This window comes from Echiichthys vipera (genome assembly GCF_963691815.1).
Source record: "Echiichthys vipera genome assembly, chromosome: 13".
Lineage (NCBI taxonomy): Eukaryota > Metazoa > Chordata > Actinopteri > Perciformes > Trachinidae > Echiichthys > Echiichthys vipera.
In genome coordinates this window covers 14,572,842-14,586,164 of record NC_139838.1, presented here as the reverse complement: position 1 = coordinate 14,586,164, position 13,323 = coordinate 14,572,842, and the positions used below count along the sequence as shown (strand labels likewise).

Below are 13,323 nucleotides of genomic sequence, written 5' to 3'. Positions count from 1 at the left end.
CTTTATCCAGCATTTTGAGCCCTCGCACATTTTCTCTGAGCCTACATGTGATGCTAATTAAAGCCTGTGAGGGTTCAGTGCTCACGGATAATGGTGGGTGTTGGAGCTGGGGCAGATTGTACTCGATTGATGTAAATGGATGGAGATACCTGCCACTCTATAAATTGAGTTATATTGAGTGAAATTATGTTCTGCAACCATGGTGTTTTACTCTACAGTTTTAACATGTTATAGCAGTGTGAATTCTGTGAATTAATGGCACAGACATTCAAAAAATAAAGGTATATCACCTTCTCCACATTCTAATTGGAAGTACTAATGTGAGTCGTTACAAGGATTTTTCATTCAAATAAGCTGTATGCCTCTTGACATTACCAGACATCCTTGAGGTGGAGAGATGTCCGTGCTTGTGGAGAATGAATAGTGTTTTTGTCATTGCTGCGATAATGTGTATTTTCAGACTCAAAAGTTAAGTTGTTGTTCTTGACTGCCTCTTGCCACTGGCCCTAAGGGCTTGTTGTTGTTTTCATCCTTCCTCCTCCTTTTTTCTTTATCTTGGACTGAATCGGTTTGTCACACCCTCTCTGCATATGAGTTTCTCACATTCAGCTATGATATAAATCTAAACACATACACACACGCACAAATGTACACTTTTAAGAGGACGGCGCAATACATGAATGAACTGTCACCCATGAGGTAATCAGCATCACATGACTTTTGACCAACTGTAGCATCCCATCTCAGACAATTTGCATGTTCTTTTCTCTTGGCTCTCATGCCCATCACCTAGCAACAACAGCCTAACCAACTCGACACCCGGTTTGCTTTTCCAACATTTTTCTGAATTAAACATCTGCTTGTGTGGTATAAGGAGCTGCACAAGAATGAGTTTGTTTCTTGTCTGCAATCCATACTTTGTACAGCCAGCAATTTTTATGGTGTTTTTTGGACAGAGGAAGTGAAACACCCTCAGATTTTTTTTAAACACTTTTTTGGCAGTAGGCAGTCAGAATAGATGTGGGCAACATTTTGTGTCTGTGAGCTAGCGGTTAGACAATCTAACCATTACCTAGGGTATAGCTCAACTCTCTGCCCACGTCTCCTGCAACTTTGTTGTCCTCAATTCACTAGGGTCCTGTAGTGGGACTGTGGGGGGAGCTGCAAAAAAAGAAAATGTTGGTAAATGTAAATTTGCCTTTGAAATTCAAGACTGTTATCACTTATTGTCTGATCCAGGGATCCAGGGAAGTGAAGAAGAAGAGTTCAGTTGTAACATTCACATATCCAGCATCCTCGGTCAGAAACCCACACTGTGAAATGCACTTACTGTAGCTGAGGTCTTAAATTAGTTTCCAAATAGGCTTATTTAAGTGCTTGCTTTGACATAACCACCGGATTATAAAGTATCTGTAACCTGCTGCTGACGACACGCTCGGCTCCCTGAAGCCTCGTTCCCGCTGCTGCCAGGCAGTCCTTATGGTTTAGTAAAAGTGTTACGTATTTATATTATCGTGTCGGGTGTCCCAATTGCACCAAAATTGACACAACATGTCCTTGGGTCCCCAGCAATACATCTGCCAAGTAGGTCGGATGAACGGTTGAGATATGAGATATGTCTCCAATTATATTAGCAGGGCTAAAGCTCTTAGGTGCCATGCCTGTATTAAGGCATAGAGCAGTTGTAAAATCAATACTTTATTCAATACAATGTATACATTTCAGCCTCACAAATTAGTTATTGCTTTAACCCCCTGTAGTAATAGGATGAATGAAGCAATGAATAAACCCATTAATAAGATCCATCCATACGTTTTTTTTTAAAGCTGCTCTAATTAATATTTTTATATTAACAAAGGATCAAATGATTACCCACAGAAAATTACCACCCGACTCTGCAGAGCCCCTCAGCTCTACAAAGCATTTGAGTATCTATTAACTACAAATGTATTGTTTTGTTTACTTTCATTGTTCTCATCAGGATCACGGCTCAGGACATACACATCCAGTACTTGTCGCTAACATGATGGTTCTGATATTCAGTTTTTCTATTTGTTCCTCACTGTTTTTCCTTCATCACTGACACTTTTCAAAGCAAACTGAAATGGTTTCAGAGAATGAAAACTAGAGGCAAAATTGCCATTTTTTCCACACATTTTCCTTAATGCCATATTGTGTAGCTAACATGTCTGCAAATAATTCAAAATGTCAAGTATACAGCCTATTTCTTGAAGAAGTTTGATTTGCAATTTCTCGACTGCCTTTTCACAGATCCACACTGGCACATGACTGACACCTTGACATAAGTGTAATTATAACTGTGTCTTTGGCTCTCTGCAGACCGCTATGGACCAGCTGCACATGCACTTCACCCAGGCCATCCACAACACGGTGTTCCAAGTGGTGCTGGGATATGTGGAGCTGTGCGCCGGCAACGCTGATACCAAATTCCAAAAGATGCAGTACAAAGACCTGTGCACGGTAAGAAGATGAGTGTGGGTAGGTAGGTTTTGTCCTCTTGTTAGATGTTAGTGTGAAGGCTAATCCATTCTATACTGGGTTAAGTGGAAACTTGCAATAGAACAAAAAACACCCAATGCAAAGTGCTGTTATAAAAGAATTATATGACATACTCACACAGCTGCATGCCTTTAGCTTTCTTATTAAGTTCTCTTTCTCTTAAGTGAAAAATGCTATGCTATTTCATTACAAGGGCATTCTACAGATCCCCCATAATAGAAGGAAATGCATTAGTAGAGGCAGAAGTGACTCAGAGAAAGGAAAGGAAAGTATATTGTAGCCCCTCACTATGAGATAATTAATCTTGCTCACAATGCAGAACCAATGCACTACAGCAGCACTTTTTGACTGGGCTCTCCATACTGGCCCAAACGCCTCAGTTCCCTCTCTGACTTTTTCCCCCTCCCTCAAGATCAAAATAAATCGCATTTGCAAGGCCAGCAAGCCATAACTTGGTCAATTCATCATTCATTTGCTGGGAGTGAGTCCCACTCCCTAGGACTTGTCTCAGTCTGACCTACAGTGTGGAGTGGTGAGAGTGGAATACTGTAGGTAAAGGTTATCTCTGCCTGATCGTGGGTACAATTTGTTTCTTTACAGTCCCTCCCGATGAGTCAGCTGTCAATGTTACTTTCCTCCCTGAGCCTCTAGCTCCATGTGTGGCCCTGCTGTTTGACTGCAAAGCTTTTACTAAGGTCATTGCCAGCTGTGCTCATATCAACAATGCCCTGCCCTTTACTTCTTACCTTTCTTGCTACCTCCTCTTTACTTCTCATCCCTTCTTCCACAGCTTCCTGCTTCTTTTTCTTTCTGTTTTGCATGTTAACCTACCCCAGTTGGTAAGTGGCACGGAAGGAGCAAAATTGAGTTTCTAAAGGCTGGGGGTTCTAGGTCAAGGCTTCTTTTGGTTGCACCTAGTTTAGATCCAGATTGCATCAAGCTGGCTGGCGGGTTGTTTTCAGTGTAGGAGCTGAATAGAATATTTAAATAGCAGATCTTCTATCACTTCAAACTGTGTTTGAGCAATTGTTTTGTCTCACCAGATATTTCATAAAATAGAATTAAAAATGTTTCAAAACATATGAATTTGCCTCTTTTACCAGAGAGTACAGAGTGGCTATAAATACCTCAAAAGAGTGACACGATGGATAAACTGTACTACAGGATTCTTGATAGTGGTTTATCAACAATCTTAAATTAATTTTGAAGGACAAGAAGACACAATTCCAGAGAAATTGTATGTTTTAGATTCTTTTTGATTTAAGTAGTGCTGGACTATATGGTCAGAGTCTTCAATTATGATATACTGTAGGTCATTTACGACATTTCATGATATAGCATGTTCTCTGGTAATTCAATAAATAGTCCACATGATAAAGCCTTTTTTTATACCGCTGTGTGAGTTTAATATGTAACAGATGAAACATGTTCTCCTTTTAAGAACTTAAGTGCAAAATATAAACTCAAAATATTTAGCATTTTATTTTCTGTTAATGTTTGTGTTTTGTAATTTAGATGACATAATCATATATCACGATATCTCGATCGATGATTTCATCACGATAAGATTCCATTGAAAGACGATAAATTATCATATCGAATTAGTCCTCAGCCCTAGCTTTAAGGCTGTTTTTAGGAAAATGACTGGAACACTCATACTTCAGATATCTTTCACACACCTTTGTTAAGTTGTATATAGTGTATTTTATATTCAGTTAAAAAAAACATTCCCTTAAGCTCAAGTGTACTTTTAACTGTCCATATCTTTCGGTTCTTGACTCTTTTTTAATTTGTTTTTACCCGTGCACTTCACTGTCATTAGTCACTGGAAATCTGTGTCACGGACCCCCTGAAATACTGTGTGCATGCAACTGTACAGTAGTTTCAGACCCGTCCTAATGCTCACTTGTGTTTGATAGATACCCTGTCAGTACGGCTTGTTGCCTGGATGATTCTACTCATACAGCAAATGTACACACATGTGCCGTACAAACATTCCTACCAACTTAAGATTGATGGGATATGTCCTCACACTCTCGGCTGTGTGATCATGATCGATAGGGCAGTACATCCACACACAGGCGCACACTCAAATGAAGAGATATGTGAACACAACGCACAGTTCATTCGAATCACTGACAGCATTTGCAGCCTGTCTGCAGTGACTTTTATGGGGAGATCAAGTGTTTTGTTTACTTTAACTCCTCTAGGTAGATTATTGTTTTCAAGGCACTTATTAAATGTCAGAAGGAGAGCTAACTGAAGTATGTGAAAATAAGTGTCTTTGTAGCTCATGTGGTGCCCATACTGGTCCGAGGTGATTTTGAAGAGCTGCTAAAAATCTGAAGATGAGTTTGTCTTTTTTGAGTATTTAAAATGACCTTCAGGTTCCCTCTGAGGTTGTTTGGGACTTTGCAGCATAAATGCATCCATTTCCTAGTTTTGAAGATCTCTCTGTTTAGAAAAAATAAGGACAAGGACAAGTTTCAACAAAATCATCAGAGGGTGTGGCTGGGGGGATCAGCCAGTGGGATTAACAAATACTATTAGTTTGCTCTTGAGCAAGGCATTGGACCCTCACCTGCGCCAGTGGAGCTGCTCACTACACAATGTGTTAATGTTGTGGAGCTGAATCAATAGAAACCTTAGTGTTTGTGAAAAGGGCAAACTTATGTGTCTGCTGTTCCCCGATAAACAAAGGTTAAAAATACAAGAGCCACATTAGACCTTCTGAACTTGCTTCTTAGTTATGCAACTTAAAATTCAAGGAAATGGAAACACTCAGAAAGGTCGGTTCTGATTGTGAAAGGGTCTTATTATCTTATTAATTTTACATCACCAGTCTCATTCCTTATCAATCCCCCTGTCTGACTTTTCTCCTGACGGAAAAAGGACAGTTCACTCTATGAATCTTTGGAGAGAATGAGATGACTGTAAAGGCTGTACTGTATATTCATATTGTATTTACCGCAGCAGTTACAGTACTGATATTCGTCCAGACAACTGGTGGTGTTCTAGACTTAAAAATATCTGAAAATAGGAATACTCTATTGTTTCTGATAATTTATCTGAACATGGAAGTCTCTGGAAGCTGCTAGTGCTAGTTTTTTCCCCCTCTGTGTTAAACAAAGCCATTAGCTCTACTGATAATAGAAAAATCACCCCGCTAATATCAAACAACTGCTCCGTAACTCATAAGGATCCCTCCCACTCTCTATTGTGCAGTGTCCCATTATGTAGATATCGGCTACCTTCATTGCAGTTTTATATCTGAAGGATGAACCATTTTGCGCGGCTGTTGAGGGGATGCAGGCCATGTTGCTTTTTCATGTTAAGCAGAGCCATGATCCAAGGCTGGCCTTTGGTGTTTAGTTAATCATGGTTTCTGATAGTTTCATCACAGAATTAAAGTAATCTACTGCCAAATATTGTGCATCTCCTTCATCCCAGCATTTGGATGGAAATGAGTCTCATGTTAGTTGCCATTACTCACCACGGTAGCGATAGACTTCTAAAGACTGCAGCTTTTAATCTTCTAAAGTGTTTTTTTTTTCCTTTTACCTGAGATTTTGATTTTGATTTTCAGGCCAAGACACCTCATCAGTTTGATTTTTTTTTTCTTCTGTTTAGTTGCTTGGATTATTCTTGTGTGTTTCTGGGGAATCTGTAGTTTGAATAGCAACAAAAATGTCTCCCACTGAATCCCAATGAGTCAGTGCCTTTGACAAAGTTGACATGTGCAATGAACCGTGTTGTTGCGCATGAAAAGTTCTTGTGATGAAGCATGATAAAGTGCAACATGAATCAGGGAGCAAATGACTGAAAACATGTCCCTGTGCGAAATTTCAATCTAATTCCCTAGTCTGGTTAAAGCACTTGACAACTGCAAGTAAATTGGTGATGATAAAAAGGATCAATGCCTTAAACTATTAATTGAATTATCAAAAGAATGTCCTAGTGTGAACCATCATTGTTTTTCTTAAAAAAATGATGGATGTTGGCTTCGACAATAATATCAGTAAGTAACAACTCAAGCAGACACAGCAATCCATTTTTTAAAAAAAGTTTTAAGGGTGAGCCACAGGGCTCTATATTGGATCGTGTATGTGTCTACTTTTATGTCAGTGATAACTGAATTTCACATTTAATTGCTGAGGTCTTTAGTAACTTACAGACTGATTTTATGTCATTTAGAATGCTACAGAAGATTGGAAACTTTAACCTTACAAAGACAAAAAATGTCCTGTTCATTAGAATAAACCAGTATGGATCAGATTTTTTTACAGAGTCATTCTAAGACTTTTTGAATACATAGGGACCTCGTGGTTCTATGCTTAACTGCACCAGGTTGTGTTAAAGAATGTGTTTTTATGAGAAAGAGAGATTCTTCTTTAGGAGTGTGTATTAAACTTTGTTTTTTGCACAGCAGGTCTACAGATTGCTGACTATGTGTTTAATCTCTTGCAGGTTGATCTGTTTATTTATTCTTTTTTGAAAGGAGGGGGGTGTAATTGTCTTTCCATAAAGCATGTGAATCAGCTAAATCAAGGTTACCTTCCCTTGCTTACGCATCTCTTTTGTAAAATATGTGTCATTTCTTTCATGTTCATTCCTCCGCACACCCACAGGAAATAAAAAAAAAAAACATTCAGCACTTTGTCTATTCAAAAACTCACTGACACAGCTTGACATGTATTATGTGCATAATGATAGGTAATTGTCTTCAGAAAAGCAAATTGCTAAAAATTGAAAATAGATGCCTAGCCTGCCTCAATCGAGCTCTCATCACTGTACTTGTATTGAAGGCTTTGTCCAGCAAGGTGGATGACAAAAGTTTTTTCTTTGTAACCCTTTGACGGGCAAACACTCTTGCAGCCTTACACTCACACTCAAACGCACATACACACACACACACACACACACACAGACACACACACACACACGCACGCACACACGCAGGCATGCATACACACACACACACACACACACACACACACACACACACACACACACACACACACACACACACTCACACACAGACTCAACAATACAGCAATTCTGTGTTGGTTCACTTCTCATCCCCTGAACATTCTTACCCGACACAGGCACACTCTCACACCTCTTACCACCACATTGTGTCACTTCACCTCAGTTGCCAGGCAACATACTGCTTTGATATGGTTGACTGGTAGAGAACCTGGGATATCAAATGTAAGCCTTGTTTTCTCCAAACTGGGGGGGCGCAAAATAAACATGACTTGCAATGCGTTCTAATTGCCCCTGTCTTACCTAATGGCTGGTTGATACTTTATTCAGGGTTTGCAGTGTTCGTGGCACAATCAGGGCTGAACTCATAAATGACAGCCAGTATTTGTGTGTAATTAATGTTGGAGGTCTGCTACTCTTTATACACACCTTACTGTATATCCTGCATAGTAGTTGCGCTGTTGCTATAGACTGCTTTACTAAATAAACAAAATAAATACTTAATTACAAATCACATCAATTGTGTGATTGGCTTAGTGTACTATTAACCACTATGAACAGTTTCCTGTGGTCGCAGAGGTCTAGTGGTTTATTGTTTTGTTATTGAAATGTTAATTTTGAGATAAGGTGCCACTGTTGTGGTTAAAAAACATCCTATTAATGTCCATTGCTGCAAAGGTATTAAAAGCACTTAAGTTTGAGTGCAGTAAAAAAATAAAAATAATAATAATTTAAATGTGGATTTATTACAATGGTTAGAGCAAGATTGACTATAGTCATTGGAGGGTTTGTAGGCTATGTTGTTTTAAAGTGCTTTTGGGTGCATTCAACAGCGAAATGTGTATGAAAGCATCATTTTACCTAATACCTAATATTATGTGCTTTGATGCAATATAGTAAATTTCAACTACTTAATTTTAATATTGCTTGCAATTTCACTTTTCCTAATTTTTTTATTTGAAGCGCTAGACTAATTGATTACCTGTTAAACTTTCATGTTCAGTGTTGTGATTTTAACACAATCTCTAACAGATGTGCTTGACAGTAGTGGAGGCTGTTGTGCAATTTCACTGCCTTGGGCAACAGCTCTGTCATTAACATCTTTCAATCTTTCATTACATGATTTCTTGCTGATGGCTTACAGTTGTGATTGTACCTCAGATGTCTTATTGAGAGCTGAGAGATTGGCCTGGTGAGTGGTGGTTTGTCAGTCAGGGACTCATGCCAGCGTAAAAAAACTTTGACATGTAATGCTCTTTTCTTTCTCAGCAATCATCATTGTGTGAGGTTTGTTTATATTTACAATGCTTTTGTGAAAGAAACCAGGGGTCTACAACCATTCATTATCATGGTTTAGACCAAGTAAAGTGCGGCTGCTGTCGACAGCACCGTTTCATCTGGCAGTGATTAATTTGTCTCTGGACATGTTGACAGGTCTCTATTGGCGAGTTATTCAGTAGAGCCTTGAGCTGTGTCAGTGGCTACTATTGTGCCAGCTGCACTTTTCTTTGGGCCAATTTTTTATTTAACACACACATTTTTCCAGGCAGTCTGGCCTCCTAAGAGGTGTTCAAGTGTTGGTTGTGTGCAGGAAAACCGGCACTGTGTATTATCCTTTGAGTAGCTTTTATTATACATGTTAACTGTTTTGTTTTAATTTCAACATCACTGTCAATTTTTTTTTATCCTGAAACGACATATTTCTCATCTCATCTCATCTTCATCCGCTTATCCGGGTTCGGGTTGCGGTGGCAGCAGCTTTAGCAGGGGACCCCAAACTTCCCTTTCCCGGGCCACATTAACCAGCTCTAACTGGGGGATCCCGAGGCGTTCCCAGGCCAGTGTGGAGATATAATCTCTCCACCTAGTCCTGGGTCTTCCCCGAGGCCTCCTCCCAGCTGGACGTGCCTGGAACACCTCCCTAGGGAGGCGCCCAGGGGGCATCCTTACTAGATGCCCGAACCACCTCAACTGGCTCCTTTCAACGCTAAGGAGCAGCGGCTCTACTCCGAGTTCCTCACGGATGGCTGAACTTCTCACCCTATCTCTAAGGGAGACTCCAGCCACCCTCCTGAGAAAACCCATTTCGGCCGCTTGTACTCGCGACCTCGTTCTTTCGGTCATGACCCAACTTTCATGACCATAGGTGACGGTAGGAACGAATATTGACCGGTAGATAGAGAGCTTTGCCTTCCGGCTCAGCTCTCTTTTCGTCACAACGGTGCGGTAGAGCGACTGCAACACCGCCCCCGCTGCTCCGATTCTCCGGCCAAACTCACGCTCCATCGTCCCCTCACTCGTGAACATGATCCCGAGGTACTTGAACTCCTTCACTTGGAGTAAGGACTCATTCCCTACCTGGAGTAAGCAATCCACCGGTTTCCTGCTAAGAGCCATGGCCTCAGATTTAGAGATGCTGATCCTCATCCCAGCCGTTTCACACTCGGCTGCGAACCGATCCAGTGAGTGCTGAAGGTCACTGACCGACGATGCCATCAGGACCACATCATCTGCGAAAAGCAGAGACGAGATCCTCAGCCCACCGAACTGCAACCCCTCCCCACCACGACTACGCCTTGAAATCCTGTCCATGAAAATCACAAACAGGATTGGTGACAAAGCGCACCCCTGGCGGAGGCCAACCCCCACCGGAAACGAATCCGACTTACTCCCGAGGATCCGGACACAGCTCTCACTTTGGGTGTACAGAGATTGGATGGCCCACAGAAGTGACCCCCTCACCCCATACTCCCGCAGCACCTCCCACAGTATCTCCCTAGGAACCCGGTCATATGCCTTCTCCAAATCCACAAAACACATGTAGACTGGATGAGCATACTCCCAGGCCCCCTCCAGGATCCTTGCGAGAATGAAGAGCTGGTCCGTTGTTCCACGTCCAGGACGGAATCCACATTGTTCCTCTTCAATCTGAGGTTCGACTATAGGACGAACCCTCCTTTCCAGCACCTTGGAGTAGACTTTACCAGGGAGGCTGAGTAGTGTGATACCCCTGTAATTGGCACACACCCTCTGGTCCCCCTTTTTAAAAAGAGGAACCACCACCCCGGTCTGCCACTCCCTTGGCACTGTCCCAGACTTCCACGCAATGTTGAAGAGGCGTGTCAACCAAGACAGCCCCTCCCAACCCAAAGTTTTCAGCATTTCTGGACGAATCTCATCAACCCCTGGGGCTTTGCCACTGTGGAGTTGTTTGACTACCTCAGTGACTTCCGCCAGGGATATTGACAATGATTCACCATCAGCCTCCAGCTCTGCCTCTACAAAAGAGGGCGTGTTAGTCAGATTAAGGAGTTCCTCAAAGTGCTCCTTCCACCGCCCGATTACCTCATCGGCTGAGGTCACCAGCGTCCCGTCTTTACTGTAAACAGCTTGGACGGTTCCCCGTTTCCCCCTCCTGAGATGTCGAATGGTTTTCCAGAAGCACCTTGGTGCCGCCCGAAAGTCCTTCTCCATGGCTTCTCCGAACTCCTCCCACACCCGCTGCTTTGCCTCTGACACAGCAGAGGCTGCAGCCCTTTTGGCCTGTCGGTACCTTGCAACTGCCTCCGGAGTCTTCTGGGATAGCATATTCCGGAAGGCCTCCTTCTTCAGTCGGACAGCTTCCCTGACCACCGGTGTCCACCACGGTGTTCGAGGGTTACCGCCCCTTGAGGCACCTAAGACCTTGAAGCCACAGCTCACCGCTGCAGCTTCAGCAATGGAAGCTTTGAACATTGCCCACTCCGGTTCAATGCCCCCAACCTCCACAGGGATGCCAGAAAAGCTCCGCCGGAGGTGTGAGTTGAAGATCTCTCGGACAGGGGCCTCCTCCAGACGTTCCCAGTTCACCCGCACTACTCGTTTGGGTTTACCTGGTCTGTCCAGAATCTTCCCCCATCCTCTGATCCAACTCATCACCAGATGGTGATCAGTTGACAGCTCTGCCCCCCTCTTCACCCGAGTGTCCAAAACATGCGGCCTCAGATCAAATGATACGATCACAAAATCGATCATCGACCTTTGGCCTAGGGTGCTCTGGTACCACGTACACTTATGAGCATCCTTATGTTCGAACATGGTGTTAGTTATAGATAATCCGTGACTAGCACAGAAGTCTAATAACTGACGACCACTCGGATTTAGATCAGGGAGGCCGTTCCTCCCAATCACGCCTCTCCAGGTGTCTCCATCATTGCCCACGTGGGCGTTGAAGTCTCCCAGCAGAACTATTGAGTCCCCTACTGGAGCCCCATGCAGGACTCCATTCAGGGTCTCCAAGAAGGCCGAATACTCTGAACTGCTGTTTGGTGCATATGCACAAACAACAGTCAGAGTTTTCCCCCCTACCACCCGCAGGCGTAAGGAGGCGACCCTCTCGTCCACCGGGGTAAACTCCAACACCGCGGCGCTCAGCCGGGGGTTTGTGAGTATCCCCACACCCGCCCGGCGCCTCACACCCTGGGCAACTCCAGAGAAGAATAGTGTCCAACCCCTATCCAGGAGAACGGTTCCAGAACCGAGACTGTGTGTGGAGGTAAGCCCCACCAGATCTAACTGGTAGCGCTCCACCTCCCGCACAAGCTCCGGCTCCTTCCCCGACAGAGAGGTGACATTCCACGTCCCAAGAGCCAGCTTTTGCTGCCCGTGTCTGGTCCGTCGAGGCCCCTCACCTTCACTGCCACCCGTGCAGTATTTCAACATTAGAATTATCTTAAAAGACATCATTACTTAAGTCATATTACTGGCATAATTATCGGTAATATATTCTCTTCATTTGTAACTTAATACTCTTACTGTTTGACACTGTGTCTCAAACTGTGCAGAAATGATAAAGTCATTTTATGAAAGCAATAAGTCACTTCAGGCCTTGGGCATATCACCTTTATATAACAGCGTATGCGTTACTTTTTGATACACAGAGAGTATTTGAACATCCACCTGCATAGACATATCATATACAGTACTGTGCTTGTTATACAGATTCTCTAACTTAGATATTATAGTGCTTTCACCGTGACAACCATACACTACATTATTGAATGAATAGCTCTGTGAGATCCTTTTGAAAAATAATTTGTGCATGTTATGTTGTCACGGTATGATATAACGTCAGCCATATTAGACACTCTCCTAATAACATTATTATTTTAATCAGCCTACATTAATTAGCTCTTACATAAGATGAAAGATTTGTTATGACACAGAAAATAGATGTTTTCCAACACAGTGTCCTTGAATGATGAGTATAAGCAGGCTTTAATTAGATATAACGTAGAGGATTTTTTTCTCTCGAGTCTCTTACTGAATCTTTTAATGTATTTTAATGTAGTCCAGCACTGTCTTTCATAGCTCTGAAACTATAATATTTTTTCTTTTAGGTAAATATAATCAAATAGAGGCATATGTCACACAAATACAAAATACGACACTGAAATTCCGATTCAAATTCAAATGTATTCATACTGTAGAAAAGAGCATCGTTGACCTTGTTTTCATCACTTCTCTCTTGGCAGCATATCACCCTGGACAGCTACATTCCCTGCCTGACGGATCTATGCAAGGCATTGTGGGAGGTGATGCTGAGCTACCACTGCACCATGCAGTGGCACGAGGAGCATGACAAACAGGAGACCTCACCCACTCCAGGTTAGACACTATACTTGTTTAACCCTATGTAACTTTTTATACATCTATTTGTATTCAGCAACACTACTCTTTTTTTTTTCTGACCTGCCAAAACACAACTTAAAGGGGCCCAGTTTACTGTCGCAGCATACAGATTCACAACTATAATAACCTCTAGAGAGAACACATGCC

The 13,323-nt window shown here is 42.4% G+C and overlaps 1 protein-coding gene across 2 annotated transcripts in view; it reads left to right on the top strand.

Annotated features, from left to right (window-relative positions):
- The window catches only part of vps50 (VPS50 subunit of EARP/GARPII complex), a 108,800-nt gene that overhangs the window by 37,218 nt on the left and 58,259 nt on the right, over positions 1-13,323 (top strand). For both annotated transcript variants that reach the window (XM_083925077.1, XM_083925076.1), the window contains exons 12-13: positions 2,341-2,481; positions 13,020-13,152. In XM_083925077.1, coding sequence (XP_083781203.1) covers positions 2,341-2,481; positions 13,020-13,152 — 274 coding nt within the window. The remainder of the gene's footprint in view (positions 1-2,340; positions 2,482-13,019; positions 13,153-13,323) is intronic.